Source organism: Cetorhinus maximus, chromosome 13 (genome assembly GCF_964194155.1).
Source record: "Cetorhinus maximus chromosome 13, sCetMax3.hap1.1, whole genome shotgun sequence".
In the NCBI taxonomy this organism is placed as follows: domain Eukaryota; kingdom Metazoa; phylum Chordata; class Chondrichthyes; order Lamniformes; family Cetorhinidae; genus Cetorhinus; species Cetorhinus maximus.
Genome location: NC_135891.1, coordinates 97,955,763 through 97,974,175, shown reverse-complemented (window position 1 = coordinate 97,974,175; position 18,413 = coordinate 97,955,763). Strand labels below are relative to the sequence as shown.

The following is an 18,413-nucleotide window of genomic DNA, read 5'->3' as shown; positions in this document are numbered from 1 at the left end:
CTGAGAGAAGAGCACAGACAAATAAAAAGAGTTTTAAAGCAGAACAGCTGCTCAGGAGATATTAATAATGACTGCAGTTTATGGTGGCTTACAAGAGATATCCATCATGTAATGCCAGGTCTAACTGACTGCAGAGGTTATGAGCTATCAAGCCTGATGCCACTTAGTAAGATACTTAATTGTAAATTGCTATTCAGAGAGTCTTGTTTGATTTGTTTAATTTTAAATCTGCAACAAAAAGGCCACAAAGTTGAAATATCAGCATCTTGTGTGCACGCAACACACCCATCTGGATCTCCTTGAGTGCAAACAAAACATCAGATACTTGAATACTCCCAATACTGTACTGCCAGAAAGAATTACCATACTAATGCTCTTCAGTTGCATGTTAAAACTATAGTAAATTGGAATTCCACCGGAATATTGGTGGCATGATTTTTGTACCATGCTGTGGAAGGTCAGGGACAAAAACTTAATCTGATGCCAGCAGAATTTTGTGCAAACCCATGGGCATCATCTCGTTGCCACAATGCCACTAATTACATAAATTTAACAACAAGTGGCAACTACAGACTTTTCCCTTGTCAGGCCATGAAACTGTATTTTTTGACCATCAATTGGATGGAGGGGATAGTGCTAATATAACCCTTCAAGGTCATATGCCACGTAAAGCCATTCCTTGTTGCTCTGTCAAATTTTCTACAAACCAGTAATGCATTGGTAATATTAATTTCCATTATGCAGCAAATAAAATGGGTTTACTCTTGTGAGTGGGGGTTCTGAGAAGTAAAGTGTACATGTAACACAAACAAATTCCTCCCATTGAGACAACTTTACAGTTTTTTGAATGCTTATCATGCATACACATTGTACAGCAAGCTACACTATGCAGGAGCAATTTATACCTCTAACCCATTTTGTTCATCTGTCCTAGCATCTTCTTAAGTTGTTTATTGCCAAATTTTATTTCGTAATGCATCTGTGAAGCGCTTTGGGGCATTTGACGATATTAAAGGTACTAAATAAATGCAAGTTGCTGTTGCTGTTAATGCCTGTTAGGGTGGGAGAAAGAGTGATAGAACATACTTACGAAACAAGATTTATGTTCACAACTAATAGGAACAAATAATACAGGCATATAGCCAAACCAGAAAATACTGATGGAGGAGTTTCCAGTGCTGACCAGTGGTGGAAATGATCGGTGCCCAATTTCTCAGTATTTTTTGTCCAAGTCCCACAAGTATGTCACTGGTCAGAAATAATAACTTTACACGTACAAAATTCTCAGGAATGTCATTAATGATCACTAAGAGCAGCAGGTGCTCTCTAATTGGTAACTTCGGCTTGTCCCCACCATTCAGCTAGAACTATAATCATTGGTAACTACTCTCCATCTCTTATTATCTAGCCAGTTAATTAACAACATCCCCTTTGAACCTGTGAGCTTTCCTTTGTCAAATCAAGATACCTTATCAAATGATTTTTAAATGTCAAGATCGATATGTATATAACAATGATATTACCAAATCACTGAGTCTACTACATCCTCAAGGAATTCTAATGAAATAGTGAGGCAATTTTTCAAATCTTCATGTTGAAATTATTGAAGTAGAGTTTCCACATAGGGTGCAATTGGCAATCCAGGAGCAAAATCCATCATGTTTCTGAAGTTATGGCTCAAGCTCAAACTCATTTGAAAAAACACAAACTTAAAATTGCTTAAGAACCAGCAAAATTAGGCAGCATTTTAGAATTAATTGTTTATTTTTCTCTTGCATTAAAAAATATTCCTCGGTGTAGGAGTGGTGAACTGGTGCAGTTTTATTACTATAGCAGAAAATGAGTTTAATCATAAAAACAAAGCATTTTTATTAAGAGATATGGGCATCACTGGCTAGGCCAACATTTATTGCCCATTCCAAATTGCCCTCGAGACGGTGGTGCTGAGCTGCCTTCTTGAACCACTGCTGTCCATGTGGTGTGGGTACAACCACTGTGCTGAAAGGAAGCGAGTTCAAGGACTTTTTAAAAATTCATTCATGAGATATGAGTGTCACTGGCTAGGCCAGCATTTATTGCCCATCCCAAATTGCTCTTGTTCAGGGAGATTTTTTTTTAAGAGTCAAACAGGGTCTGGAGTCACATGTTGGCCAAAGCAGGTGAGGACAGCAGATTTCCTTCCCTAAAGGACATTAGTGAACCAGATGAGTTTTTATGACAATTGTTTCATGGTCATCATTAGACTTTTAATTCCAGATATTTATTGAATTCAAATTCCATGGAGGGATTTGAACCCGGTCCCCAGAATATTACCCTGGGTCTCTGGATTACCAGTCCAGCGACAATACCACTACACCACTGCCTCCCCTAAATGACAGTTAAGGGACCATGATATATTTCCAAGTCAAGATGGTGAGTGGCTTGGAGGGGAACTTCCAGATAGTGGTGTTCCTATGTATCTGCTGCCCTTGTCCCTTCTAGATGGTAGCAGTCGTGGATTTGTAAGATGCTGCCTAAGAAGCCTTGGTGAGTTCCTGCATCTTGTAGATGATACACACTGCTACCACTGTTCATCGGTGTTGGAGGGAGTGAATGTTTGTGGAAGGGGTGCCAATCAAGCGGGCTGCTTTACCCTGGATGGTGTCAAGCATCTTGAGTGTTGTTGGAGCTGCATTCATCCAGGCAAGTGGAGCATATTCCATCACATTCCTGACTTGTGCCCTTTAGATGGTGAACAGGCTTTGGGGAGTCAGGAGGTAAGTTACTCGCCACAGGATTCCAAGCCACCAACCTGCTCTCGTAGCCACAGCATTTATATTAGTCCAGTTTGGTTTTTGGTCAATGGTAACCCACAGGATTTTAATAGGGGGGATTCAGTGATGGCAGTGCCATTGAATGTCAAGGGGCGATGGTTACATTCTCTCTTGTTGGAGATGGTCATTGCTTGGCACTTATGTGGCGCAAATGTTACTTGCCATTTGTCAAGCTGGATATTGTCCAGGTCTTGCTGCATTTGGACATGGACATGGACTGCTTCAGTATCTGAGGAGTCACAAGTGGTGCTGAACATTGTGCAATCATCAGCGAACACCCCCATTTCTGACCTAATGATGGAAGGAAGGTCATTGATGAAGCAGCTGAAGGTGGTTGGACCTAGGACACTACCCTAAGGAACTCCTGCAGTGATATCCTGGAACTGAGGTGATTGACCTCCAACAACCACAAATATCTTCCTTTGTGCAGGATATGACTCCAACCAGGGGAGTGTTTTCCCCATGATTCCCATTGACTCTAGCTTTGTTAGGGCTCCTTGATGCCACACTCTGTCAAATGCTGCCTTGATGTCAAGGGCAGTCACTCTCACCTCAGCTCAGGAGTTCAGCTCTTTTGTCCATGTTTGAACCAAGGCTACAATGAGGTCAGAAGCTGACTGACACTGGCGAGACACAAACTGAGCATCGGTGAGCAGGTTATTGCTAAGCAAATGCTGCTGGGGCATTGTTGATGACCCCTTCCATCACTTTACTAATGATCGAGTAGACTGATGGGATAGTAATTGGCCAGGTTCAATTTGTCCTGCTTTTTGTGTACAGGACATACCTGGGCAATTTTTCATATTGCCAGGTAGATGCCAGTGCTGTAGCTGTACTGGAACAGCTTGGCTAGGGCGTTCCAAGTTCTGGAGCACAAGACTTCAGTATTATTGCTGGAATATTGTCATGGCCCATACCCGTTGCAGTGTCCAGTGCCTTCAGCCATTTCTTGATATCACGTGGAGTGAATCGAATTGGCTGAAGACTGGCATCGGTGATGCTGGGGACCTCTGGAGGAGGCCGAGATGGATCATCCACTTTGCACTTTTGGCTGAAGGTTGTTGTAAATGCTTCTTATCTTTGCACTGATGTGCTGGGCTGCTCCATCATTGAGGGTGGGGATACTTGTGGAGCCTCCTCATCCAATGAGTTGTTTAATTGTCCACCACCTTTCATGACTGGGTGTGTGGCAGGACTGCAGAGCTTAGATCTGATCTATTGGTTGTGGGATCGCTTAGCCCTGTCTATCACTTGCTGTTTATGCTGTTTGGCACGGAAGCCGTCCTGTGTTGTAGCTTCACCAGGTTCAACCTCATTTTTAGATATGCCTGGTGCTGCTCCTGACATGCCCTCCTTGCACTCTTCATTGAACTAGGGTTGACCAGGGCAGCTATGTCCTTTAGAACTTGGCCAGGTGCTACCGTGCCAGTCTTGATGATGGACATTCTGCGCCTTTGCCACCCTCAGTGCTTCCTCCAAGTGGTGTTCAACATGGACGAGTACTGATTCATCAGCTGAAGGGTGGTGCGGGAGGTGGTATGTGTAATCAGCAGGCTGTTGCTTGACTAGTCTGAGAGACAGCTCTCCCAATTTTGACACAGGGCCCCAGATGTTAGTAAGGAGGACTTTGAAGGGTTGACAGAGCATGGGTAACACAATTTTGAATAACTGCAAATGACTTTAAAAACTACAAAGAACCATTTACTTGTTTCATTGGTGTACAATTGTCAATTTTGTAGTAAAGTAATTATTTTCCAATATTTAAAATCTTTAAAGCTATCTATTAGCACCCTTCAACCAAAGCAAAGATCTATTTTCCCTTGAAGGCCCATAAATGGCCACAACTAACTTGGAATGGTGATCTTTGCACTGAATGTATGGAACTTGTGCTTGAGATTCTGCGATCTTTTGTGCTGTTTTCACCAAGTTTGCGCAAATGCCAGTGCAACCTCGTGCAAACTCTACCCTGTCGTCTTTACTTGTGCTGTGCGACCTTGAATTGCATCCTTTCCTAGAGTCCAATCCTTTTCCCACTAAGGGTGCAAAGGTTAACAAACATCTAATTCCTGCTGCTTTGTTTCTGACACTGGAATTGCTTCACCTATTTGCCAATCTTCTTGTTTCACCCATATATACATTGTACATGCTGAACTACTGCCAAATTCAAATGGGAGAGGAATCTGTAAATTAGCAGCACAAAGATGAGAGCATGAATTGAATTCTTCTCATTGACCATGCAGGTTGTTTTCCCCAAAAATATACTTTATTCATAAAAGTTTGTAAAATTACATTTCGCAACAGTTCAAATTGGACATTATCCAAAGTGCAATACAGTTCAAATCCTTTCCACACAATGGCTGAAAATCAATGGGGGCAATGGGGATCTTGCCCACTGGCTGGAGAGCCAGAAAGAGCCCTGTATCACCTTTCTTTGGGGAAAGCTCACCCATTAAGTGCCAATCAGCACTTAACTGGACAGCGGCAGGGCCTTCCCCAAGATCAAAGACCCTGGGGGTGGAAGTCCTGCCCACCTCTGCGCTGTTCGGTGTCATCACCAGGAGGGGTTGGCTGTTGCAACCACCTGAGGCCCAGGATCACCAAGAGACCGAGGCCACAGATAAGTGATGGTGGGAGGGGAATAATGAGGTGGGATTTTTGGGGGAGAGGCAAGACAGGGGTGCAGGCAGCAAACATAGGCGGGTGGCTATTAGTGGGCCCACCTCTTCCTGACACCAGGTCCCTCGATCAGGTACTGAGTGCCTTTGAACAATGAGGCTTCCCACATGGCGAGCCTCCTGCCCACCATTAAGCGGGTGTTAACTGCCCATTTAAGGGCCTCAATTGGCAGTGGGACAGGAAGGCCATCCATGAGCCATGTCACCATGGACTTAATCAGGGAAGAAGCGGGAAGGCGTTGGAGTCACCACTCGCCACCATCTCGCCCGATTAAATGCCCCTGTTCCCAAACGGGGTGGGCATTAAATTCTGGCCAGGTTGTGGCACTTTGGGGCATTGTGATATGATGCACATGTACCTTTAAGGGAGTGTATCTTAAACTGCTGTCAACCACCACTACCGAGGCAGAATGTGATGCAGTAGTCCTATGACTCCATACTCAGTATACAGCAACTGCAGTCAAGGTCAGATGTGCATTATATGTAATAGTCTCATCTTCAAATAAAGAATCCACATTATTGTTTCACCAACCTTTTCTGTATGATTGGTATGTTTACATTGAATAGAGCCACAATACAATTTCAATTACATGATATTTACAATATACATTCCATGACGAAGGGACCGTCCTAAGGGTTTGCACAGTTTCCAGCCCCTCAGTATACAACGGCAGGTGAAATCCAGACAGTGTCCTTTCCCATTGACCCTTTGTCCTTTCCCATAGACCCTTTGCGCCAGCTGCCCCAAGCTTTAGTGCGTTGCTCAGTGCATAGTCCTGGACTTGTTGGTAGCACTCCAGTTTGTAACACTTGGTCGTGGACAACTCTTTGCACTGGGAGACCAACATGTTTTGGGCAGACCACTGAGCATCTTTCACTGAGTTGCTAGTCCTCCAGCAGCAGCTGATGTTTGTCTCCAAGTGCATCCTTGGGAACAGCCTGAAAAGCACAGGATCCTGCGCCATGGAGCTACTCGGGGTGAACCTCAACAAAAATCACTGCATCTCTTTCCAGAACATTTTTGCAAAAGCCGGTATTAGTGCTGGCAAGGCTATAGGGCCAGAGTGAAGTGCAGGCATGCATTACCTCCATTGTCACCAATGCCATTCTACTCTTCAATGATTGTAGCAGCATTGATAAGACCACTGGTGATAAATGTTATGTAGCAACTTCCATTTAGCTGGTTAAATAAACTATATGCACCACTGACTCTAATGTATTATGGTGAAAAATGTGGTGTTAAGCTTTCTTTTTTAAAACATACTTCATCAACAGGAGTTACCTACCAGCAGTGGATTATCTGATCATTTGCTGTAGCTATGGAGTCCACTACAAAATCAGCACAGTTCAAAAGCACATATAAATTAGGGCATTCAGAATCATTAAACACTACAAACTGTAGCATCACACTTTTGTGCTCTGCCTTATACTTTAGAATTCAGGCCTTAGAACTTTCTGAAATCAGAGAAGCAATTCCTTGACATTAACTTAATTAGTTAGAGTATGTTTATGCGCTGTCCTTGAAGTCTGCTTATCATCATATATTGTCATCCAGCTGTGAGTCAGCGCAATTAGAAGGGGAGAAAATCATCTGGAACATTTCTTTCAAATTAAATGAAAGATTTTACTTAATTTGGTCTCCAAGCAACTACTACATCCCATGTCTAACACTGTGCCTCATACAACTCCAATTTGAGGAGGTGACAGGTTGTCAGTTTTTCTTGTCCAAACATAGATACTCTTTCACATTCAGCTTTCTGTCTAGTGGCCTCTCTGAGTATTTTAAACATTCAGTTATCCGTTAGGTGATGTTTTAATGACAGATTACTAAGGTGACTCACTCTAAACTCCAAATGACCACCAACTGCAAAATCATCATTTAAAGACTGAATTGATATGATGCAAATAAATCAAAATCAAATCCTGAGAAGTGAAAAGAAATGTGTAGTTCACTAAAAACACTTTTCTGAACCTGATCAGATAATAAATCAAACAACTGTGAGCATAACTGATCGAATATAGTAACCATCTGGATTCTATAGTGTCTCCTCAAAGTTATCACTGACATGCCTTTTCTTAAGGCTGAAGAGCTCTGATATTGCGTCCATTCCTCACAATTTCCCTTTAAACACTGGGCATCAATTCTTGATGCATTTCCTGTTGGGCTGGAGGAATTCTTGGGCTGAATCTTAACTCCCAAAAACGGATGGGTTGGGGTCAGGTGTGATGTCAAAACTTCATAAATCTCAAACCTGACATCAACCAGCCCACTTCTGGGTTTAACAGAGATGGCACAAGGGGTAGGCAGCCAACCCACTGCTAGGGGGCAGAATGGCCAATGAAATATTTTAATGAGTCTGGCAGCCTCTGATTTAACCTGCTTTATCATGGCCTGCCGGGTTCCCCAGGCCTTGTAAAATATCCAAATTAAATCAAAACTGTGAATGGCCAGTTGCATGTTGCAAAACTTGAAAGAGTAAGGATTCCATGGAAACGGGAAAGAATAGGAGTTACTGTTATAGATCACAATGCCAAGTACAATAATGAAGACATGTCTCTTCCACTGTTTGCTACCGATTCAGCTAGAAAGCAAGTTATGAACAAATCTACTTTATTAAAGATTTATTGACATACATTTTTTGATGGTCTGGATAATAGCTATCAAACATGCAGAGCATTTTCTTTCTCATATCCCCATCATGTCATAATGTTCTAAGCATCATAAGTGAACTTAATCGAAGACATGGGAGCTAGCAAAGCATGAATCATTTACAGATTTGATTACAGGTCCAATACAAGTTAATTGAAAATAATTTTAAGAAATTAACGTTGTCTTACTTTACCCAACCCAAGTAGTGCTGAAGTAGTCTAGCTAGGTCACAACTGGAGCATCACATAAAACGTTTGTCAATGTAAAAGTAAGGGGCTGAATCTTGACAGAGGTGAGCTGCGCTGGTTGGACCAAGGGTGGGGAACTGGATGAGTTTCTGTGGGAAAACCCGGAAATTCAAGTTTCCCCACATCCTGTGGAGTTTTGCCTTGACAGGTTCCTCAACCAGGAGTCAGCCTGATTAACAGGTTTGGCTTCCAGCCAACAGGGTGTAGTGCAACGGGTTAATAAATATGCTAACGAGTGATGTAGGCTATGATGCATTTGTGACATCAGCAGTCATGTGCCAGAGACACTCGGGGAGATGTGCCTACTCAGTAACCCATCTTGTATTTATTGTCCATAGTGTGAATAAACCAGTTTGGAGCAAGTACGTGAGTCTGGCTATAGTCCCGCTACATAAGATACATGACCTAGCACCTGGTGAAACAGTGGGTAGCGTGCCTGTAAATGAGTTTGATCACTTTTTGTTTATGTTTTGCATTTTTACAAGTGGGGAATGGATCATTCCTTATATTTCTTTTTCAGAAAAGCCAAAAATAGCAAAACGGACGTCTGAGTATTTGATGTTCAGTCCAGTGCTATAGCCACAATAAACAGCATTTCAGCACAAAGAGACAATAAATATATCTTGCTTACACAGTGGATTGAATTACATTGTCTGAGGGTCTTAAAGCACCTAACATGTCTCATATCGGATGTCACTTTGAGGAACTGAATTCGAATCATGCAGCACAGTAGGAGGCCGTTCAGCCCATCAGAACCATATCAGCTGCTTGAAAGAGTTATCCAATTAGCACCATTTTCCTGTTCTTTCAAAATTGCTCTTTCCTGCAATTTTTCCTTTCAAGAGTGCATCCAATTCCCTTTTGAAATTTAATATTGAATTGCTTCAATCACCCTTTTAGACAGTGCATTCTAGATCATAACTTGCTATGTTAAAAAAAAACTCATCTCCCCTCTTTTTTTGCCAATTGCCTTAATCCTGTAACCTCTGGTTATTGACGCTGTTGCCAATGGAAACATTTATCAAAACCACATCTGAACCCTCCCAATAATATCCCCTTAACATCCTATGTTCTAAGGAGAACAATCCCAGTTTCTCGAGCTGTTCTGTGGTACTGAAGGCACATGCACTATTATATAAAGGGTGGGGAGGGGGAGGGGGGCTCGCTAAAGAAGCTAGTAACACCATCATCTCGTTACTAGTTTGCAGGTAACGGAATTCTACCATATAAAACAGCCATTTGGACTAGCAGCTTGTAGCTCCCTCCCTTGCTGTCACTTTCTCTTTCTGATTCCAGTGAAACGCCTTTGAACGTAACCAGCTAACCACTTGTTAATGAAAGGCTAATTGGGTCCGTCTAGACAGGAAAACAAAACCCCACAATAATCCCAACCACCTGCTGGGCCAATCACTTCAGGGCTAAAGTTACAACCTACTCCCGGCCTTGAGGTCAAAGGGATTTACTACAGTATATAAAATCTCAGCACTTGTTACATTTCCACACTGGCTCCTGCCCTTTAGTGAATTAATATTAAAGAAAGGTTGTTTCAAAATGGTTTTATTCACTACCTCTGAAACTCCATTTAATATAAAGATGGCTAATTTACAACCTGCTAGCTGTCAGAGGAAGGCAACTGTAAATCACAAGCTAAACAACGCATGTATCATTTCACACCAATGCTACTTTCCTAATACTTGATCCCATGCTTCGCTGATAAATCTTTTTAGTTAGAACAATTTTATTGGAAACTGACTCTCCCAGGCATGAATTTTGATAAAATTAATAGTTAAGAGCAACTGAATGTTAGCACCCTACTTCAACCATAGAAAATAAGTTGAAATATTAGAAGTTAAGGTGCTCCATAGGCAACTTTGCGATTCGAGTGTAGGTCTGATCTCCCTCCATCAACTGCACTCCCTATCCAAACAAGCCAACCTCCCTTATCCCAACTGCATCAAAAATCGCAGAAGATATAGATCAATGGCTCTGCTATCAGCACAAGAGGCTTGTTTCTGCAGGTTTGATGTTTATGTGGTTCCGTATAAAAGTGGAGTCCAGTACATCTGATGAGATCACTATAAATCAGGACAGCCCTTCACCAACATCACTCTCCCAAAACTATTCAGAGTGTATGCATGAAAATGAAAGCACCCATTATAACGAAAGGAAGACTTGCATTTATGTAGTGCCTTTGAACTTCAGGATATCCCAAATCTCTTCAAAACAAATACAAACTTTTCTTTAAGAAGAATTGTGTAAGAGTTGTGGCTGCTAATTTGCACACAGCAAGTTCCAACAAACAGTATTGAAATAAATGACTGGATCACCTGTTTTGGTGATGCTGATTGAGGGATGAATGTTGGCCAGGAGAGCAAGGGAATTCCCTTGCTCTTCTTCAAAATGGTGCCATGGTATCTTTTACATCAAGGGGGCAGATGGAGCCTTAGTTTAACATCCTATCTGAAAGACAGATGTAGCAAATGTTGGCCAATACACTGGGAAGAACTCCCCTGCTCTTCAAATAATGCCACGGTCTCTTTTACATTCACCTGAATGGGCAGATAGGTCCTTGGTTTTACATCTCTAAAAGATGGCATATGCTCAGTGCTGCACTGGGAGTGTCAACCTAGCTTATGTGCTCAAGTCTCTTGTGTGAGACTCAAGCCAAAAACCTCTGACTCTGAATCGTAGCTGGCTTAATTGGGTGATTTCTGAAGTCCAATTTTATACATCTTAAAAACTAGCGCAGAAAGTTCTAACATAAGGCTGCACAATCAAATACAAACGAAAAACAAAAAGGTTAAAAAAAAAATCAGTGGTCATCTATGTATTAGTGTATGGACTATAGAACTTGGCAGTTGCAGGATATTTCAGTGTATTGCACACTGCAATTCCATGTTTTACCAGCTTCAAACTGGAATGATAAAAGGACAAGTTCTACTACCAGCAGCGAAAACTTGCATTAATACAATGTCTTTAACTTGTGGAAACGTCTCAAGTTGCTTCACATGGGCCACTAACACCAAAATAGTGTTGAGAGAAGAGTTGGGGAGATGAAAAAAGGCATGACTTAAGGAGTAAGTTTAAGTAGCTTTTAAATAAACTGGGACAAAGCTGATACCACTATAAATCCAATCGGTGGAACAATAGCGATGGGAACCTATGTGACAATCACATCTCCCAGACCAGTGGTTGCAAAATGCCTTCAATTCAGAATCCAGCTTTTCTAAAACTTCCCAGGCTTGGAATCAGAGTTTGTGGCCTGTCATTTGTGTGTGTGTGGGGAGAGATTGCAGTGGGAGGAGCCATGGCCTGACTCACTGGATGACGAGATTCACCCCTGGAACCTCTTCTAGAGGCAGCTTTCTCTTGGTATCGTATTCCTTTTTACTCATATCTACATCTACGGTGGCCCAGACTCTGCAGGATGGTGCCTTTAACATCAAGACTGTTACGGGAGTAAACTCAACATGAAATCTAGAGTGGAGTCCCATTAGGCAGTTGGTGTTTCTTTCAAGGAAGCATCTTCCAGAAAGGGGGATGGTGGAGGGGTATTGTGGGACAGGGGGGTGTTCAGATGCTAGGCATGTCTGCACCTCCTAAAACCATTCCAAGGCAATTCCATTGGAAGACATTCCATTTTAAAGAAGGGAACTTCTTTGCAGTGTTTTCGAACCTTGTTCAAATTTAAAGTTCAGTTGAAAAAAAGATAGTTCGCAGTTGGTAACTTCAGTTAAACACTTTTAAGGATGTACGCTTGGTTACAGGTCAAATAGAGCTGACTGAAGGCATACAAATATGGCCTGTGCCTCGTAGTACCAAGGTTGGGGGGGGAGATTTGGCATTTGCTTTGTATTTGCCCACCCACTAGAATCACCCTTGGTTAAAATCAGGATTAGAATGTTTATCACTGTGTGGCTCAGGAGTGTATCCAGGGCTCCAGAAACAAAAAGGAGACAAAACAGCATCAGCAGCAGTGAGCCATTGGCAAACTGGTTTATAAGACCAAACCTGGAGTACTTCTTTAAACTAGCCAGTGGATGACGGGTGCACACACTAGTGTTAATCACTAATTTTTGCTGATTTTCAAAGTGACACTTTATAGAGAATGAATGACAGCAACATTAGATCCTATTGAATCACAAACACTGCAATTCTTAAAAAAATGGCTCCTCTTTAGTTGATGTGCACATGACAGCAAACAGCATCATCCAAACATCCAATTCTTTGAGTATCTCAGTCTCTGGTCAATGTTCCTTAGCAGCTCATTTCTTGAATTTATGCGAGGACATGTCAAATATAAATTGTACCAAACTACAGACTGGGGTCTTGTCAATTGTATGCGCATGGTTGATGAAAGATACCTGAATATTTTTGTCACCTCCAGATTTATTATTCCAATGCTGGGCTAGACAGCTTCCTGCCCTTCTCGCTCCATAAAATTCAGTTTATCAAACTCTGTTGCCGCACCCTATCCCACATCAAGTCCTGCTCACCCACTACTTGCTGATCAATATTGGCTCCTGGTCCTCATATGCCTCAAATTTAAAGTTCTCATCTTCTTCTTTAAATCCCTTCATGGTCATGCTTCTTTTTATCTCTGTAACTATCTTCAGTCCTACAACCCTCCAAGACTCTGCATTGCTTCAAATATGGCCTCTTGTGAATTACCTACTCACATTGCCTCTTAACTGTGCCTTCAGCAATCTAGGCCTCAGGATTTAAACATCTCTGCCTCTCCACCTCCCTCTCCTCCTTAAAGATCCCACCTAAAAACCCACCGTGCTGACCAAGCTTTTGACCTTTCCTAATATCTTCTTCTTTTGTTTAGCATTGATTATGGTCCTGATGACATTTATGTCAAGTACTTTGGAATATTTAACTGTAAAGTGCTGTTAGTCCAGAAAATTGGATCAGGTCTGAGCAAGTAATTCATATCATCACAGCCTTCGGCCTCTATTTGAATTCCAGGGAACGCTGCCTTTTTTCCTCAATGGCTTCTCAACAGATGGTCATTTTCCATGAATTTTGCTTTCTGTTCTCTTTTAAGTTAACTGAATTTTGTTTCAATATCCAGAAAGGCTTTCGTATAGACCTAAGTATTTTTTAAAGTCAGTCCACATGTGACAATTAGAACTGAACACTGTCACATAGTTGATTTTAATAGTGGCACTCTCAGAAATGGGCATTCATAAAAGCAATCACATCTACACGTTTGAGGATAGAATCTCTGTGTTTCAAGTATTCCCACTCACTTTCATTTTAACTATTATTTTTATCCAAACATTATTTAGTCCATCCATTGAATTCACTAAGAACAGCAGGACTGATTTTCCTCACCCCCCCTAACCCAGAATAGGGCACCAATCAGGCAGAACACGCCCAAAGTGCACGCCATCTAATACTATCAAAGACCTTTTGAAACCATATACACAACATAATTGCACCACCCTCAGCCACCCTCTCTGTTTGCCAAATATTCGAGCCTAAATCTTCTACCCTGCCCCCCCACCTTAATTGTCGCGTGCGGACTGATATGAAAAAAGACTTCGATCCATACGAAAGCCTTTCTGGATATTGAAACACCAATCAGTTAACTTAAGAGAAAAAAAAGAAAAATTAATGGAAAAGCCATTAAGGAAAAAAGGCAGAGTTCCCTGGAATTCAAATGGAGGCCAAAGGGAATCATGATGATATGGGGCAGGGCCCACTCGCCGACGTGTAAAATGACACTCGGCGATGTCGGGCGGAACTCCCAATGTCACTGCGTCCGATTTAAATTTTCCGGTAGGCGGGGGCGCAGCAAAATCAGCTGTGCGCTCTCCAGCCTGTCAATGGCCAATTGAGGCCATTGACAGAGTCATTTGGCTAATTACCGGACCTGCCCGTCCAACCTTAAGGCTGGCGGACAGGCCAGGAGCCCTGGCGGGAATTAGAAAAAGCATCAAACCTCATCCACCGGCGGGATGAGGTTTCATGTAGGTTTTAAAAAATGTTATTAAAGTTTTTGTAAAAATTATGGACATGTCCCAATTCATGTGACCGTGTCACATGAGGAGACATGTCAGGGAATTTTTTTTTTCTATTTTTAATATTTTTGAGAGTAGAGCCGATCTCCCTGAAGCTGCACTTAGCCTCAGGGAGATGAATGCGCTCTTTCATGTGCATGCGCGAAAGAGCGCACTCTCAGGTTTAGAGATTCCCCACCCCCTGCCTGCACAGGGAGCGCATAGCGCTTCTGTACGGACGTCGCGCTGGGCGGGCCTTAATTGTCCCGCCCACGTAAAATGGCGCTACGCCCCCGATTGGGGGTGCCGATCGGAGGTGCGTCTGTGCGCGCCCGCCATTCAACTTCACCCCCGACTGGCGGAAAATCCTGCCCATGATATCTTTAAAACCTTGGAAATCCTAGGAAACACAAAAGAGTAGAGACCCCGGTCTCTGCTCCTTTTTCTTTGGTTTGGGATTGGGAGCTGAACAAATTCTTCTCATGTCACAGAGGAAATTTGGACCAATTTTTTTTTGTAGGCATCAGCATGATTTGGAAGTATAATTCTGCGTTAAAGCTTTTGCTCCTTTAGTTTTTGATTTTACATGCAATTAATTATGGAATAACTATGTTGTAGTACAAATATTTGCAAACCATGTAATTTTTCTGAACTTTAGAAAAGTCACATCCAGCATAATATTTCTTGGCAAGCGAGTTCTATATTTATCTGACCCTTTGTGTTTATACACTAGTGCATCACATTTCTCGTGCTGTTAGTTCTTGCAAAGAAAATCAGGGCATTATGTAGAGAACCAAACAAGAAAAGTAAGACATAGAACCACAGAAGAAAATTGACGCTTCTTTCACCAGAATCTGCAGCAGCAGCTGGAGCAAATCAACTGATGTCAATGAAGCAAATGCACTATGAAGTTCAACATTTTCATGGACCACCCTGCTTGCATTTTATAAATAACTTGTTTCAGTGGATTTTTAAGCATTCTGACCAAAATTCAACAATCCACTCAGAAAACACTGCCCATTATTATCCGAGAACCACCTGAATGTTAACAGAACAGAGGCCACTGATGTATCTGGTCTGTATAGCTCACTGTGTGATATGCCTCATGTAACAAGTAATGCAAACCATTGACTGTGATGCTTGATATGGTTGCAAATCAGACACACAACAGGAACGGAGAAGGGTGACAGATATCAAAGAACTGGTGTGGTGCTAAAATCAGGCAGTATATTTTTTAGGGCACCCTGGTTAGCTGCATGAAACAGGCACTAGGCCCCTTGAATAGTTAATGATGGTGAGAACACTAGTTGAAGTACCCCTCCCAGACACTGAGCTGCCCTGAGCAGAACAGGTCTTGGTTCTGCTCCACTTGGGTTAGCTGGATGTTGATTCTAAACTGAACTTCAAACCTCATATCCATTAAGTCACATAAACTACCTACTTTAACTTTCATAACATATCATTCAGCCTTTGCCACCTTCAGACTCAATTATTCCAACAGTCCCATTGCTGGTTTTTGATCTTGCATAAACTTCAGCTTGTCTGCTTTGCTGCCATATCCTACCCTTCACCAAATCCCACCCATCCAACCTTACCTCATTCATTCAAATTTCAATTCTCACTACTCTGGGCCTCACTCCACACTATTCTATAAACTCCTCCAGCGTTAACCTGTCCTGTCCCCCAATAAACTCTTGCTTGTCCATCTCACCTTCCTTCACCACATCATTAGATACAGTGCCATCAGATGCCTAGGCCCTACACTCTGGAATTCCTTCACTGAACCCTTGTGCCTCTCTTCCTTTAACACTTCTTAAAATCCACTCGTTGACCAAGCTTATGGTCACCCCTCAGCATTTATTTTTTAATTTGTAGCTGTGTGAAGGACCTTGGGATGTTTACCATATTCCATGGGCAAGGTCAATTGTTGAGTGGTGATGGTGATAGTGGCAGTAGTAGTAAAAGATGTATATAAATTGTAGGCAAGAGCAAGATTCAGCACTAATTCAAGGTGTGAATGATGCAGATACTAGGATGACTGAACAGCCTTTTCTTCATTCTTCACTCTTATGTACTTATCCTAACTCTCTCCTTTCATTTCCTCTGCCTCACAGCATTGTTCCTCATGAGCTTCTGATCAGGGTGGACCAAATGGAGGAAGCGCTTAATAAAGACAAATGTCAGAAATTTCCGTAGAAGTTCTGCCAATCCCATGCCGTAACATCAGTTTAAGGTCAACAGTATGTAATGGCTAGTTAGAGTGTATCTATGAGATTTCCACTGAACTTACAACAAAGTTACAGCAGGAGATTAGGGGAAAATTTCTGTCGGGGTTCCCCAAAATGTTTCAAGGAAAGAAACTCAGGTGAGCTTTTTCTTGCCTTACTGAGCTCAATCTGAGAGCAGCATTTACAGGATCCTTTTGGGCAGGGAACAATGCACAGCGTAAAGGGACAGGGAAAGTAACTTGCAAAGATAGAAAAAGGGTAAACAAAAAAAAAACCTGTTTATTCAAAAGTCTCACTAATTATATAAACGATTCTATATTCTACACTAATTCATGCCCTCAGCCAGCAAGACTGGTCTCCAATAAAAAAATATTTACTGAGGAAAACATTCGTGTTGATGCTTGATTTATATTCTGTTATTTGTCCCAATGCAAAACAAGCACAGTTGACTCTAACAATAGGACATTCTGAATGGTCTCAAAGGACAACATATTATTAACTTCCTGCTAAATGTCACAGTCCCCTCAGAGAAGGAACCCTGAAGAAGCAGATTCTGTACTCACCTCCTTCCATTTCCTCCTGCCAGTTCCTACTGCTGCTTGCAGGTGAGCTGGGTGAAGGGTAAAACTCCCCACCTGGACTAGTGTCAATATCATCTTCCATTGAACCAGATTTGTGTCTTTTACTCCTGTACGAGAAGAAAGACTCTGTTTACCACATTGAATGTAAAATGTTTATGTAGCATTTTAACATTGGACTCTTAGTGGAAATCAGTTCCAAGTGTCTTAAGTTTCAATGTTTTGTTCCAATATGATGTAGGAACAGTTCTTATTAAGTTATCAGTCTCTCTTTAGTATAAATGATTTGAGATGCATCAGACACTCCTCTGTCATCCGTTTGCCACACAGGCAAAATTTTCTGCCACATTATATGAAAATATAAAATAGCAAGAGACTGTCATAGCCTGCTGCTTTCAGGGGAGGAGGAGGGGAAGCATAATGAGGTAATTGTAAGGGATTCAATAATTAGGGCTTCAGATATCATCCTTTGTAAGCAGGATTAAGAGCCCGACATAGTTTGTCCCCTTGCTGGTGTCAGGGTGAATCTCAAACTAGCTTGAAAGGATACTGGAGGGAAGGGGCAAGATCCAGTCATTCTGATCCATGTTAAGACTGACACATAGGGCTGCATCTTCCGGTCGGCGAGCGGGGGGGGTGGGGCCCTGGGGCCCACTCACTGACACCTAAAATGGCGCGGGGTGACATCGGGTGTGTGTCCTGGCATCACCCTGCATCACTTAGATTTTCAGTTCGGCGGGCGCACAGCCAAATGGGCTGCACGCCCGCCGAACTGTCAAAGGCCTATTAAGGCCATTAAAAAAGTAATTAAATCATTAATGGACCTGCCCATCCAGCCTTAAGGTTGCTGGGCAGGCGAAGAGCCCAGGCGGCCTTCAGAAAAAACATGAAACCTCATCCACGGGCAGGATGAGGTTTCATGAGGGTATTAAAATTTGTATAAAATGTTTAAATAAATGAAATTGACATGTCCCAGCTCATGTGACAGTGTCACATGAAGGGACATGTCAGGAATTTTTTTTCTGCCTTTAATGAAAGTTTGAACCTTCAGCCGATCTCCCTGAGGCAGCACTTTGTCTCAGGGAGATCTCTACGCTCTTTTGCGCGCATGTGCGAAAGAGCGCACTTCCGGCTCAGGGAAACCCCCACCCGCACAGGGAGCACATAACGCTTCCGGGCGGACATCACGCTGGGCAGGCCTTAACTGGCCTGC

At 42.4% G+C, this 18,413-nt stretch overlaps 1 protein-coding gene across 8 annotated transcripts in view; it reads right to left on the bottom strand.

The window, feature by feature from the left end:
• The window catches only part of nfic (nuclear factor I/C), a 737,693-nt gene that overhangs the window by 160,536 nt on the left and 558,744 nt on the right, over positions 1 to 18,413 (bottom strand). For all 8 annotated transcript variants that reach the window (XM_078555863.1, XM_078555858.1, XM_078555862.1 and 5 more), the window contains exon 6: positions 17,186 to 17,310. In XM_078555863.1, the coding sequence (XP_078411989.1) occupies positions 17,186 to 17,310 (125 nt within the window). The remainder of the gene's footprint in view (positions 1 to 17,185; positions 17,311 to 18,413) is intronic.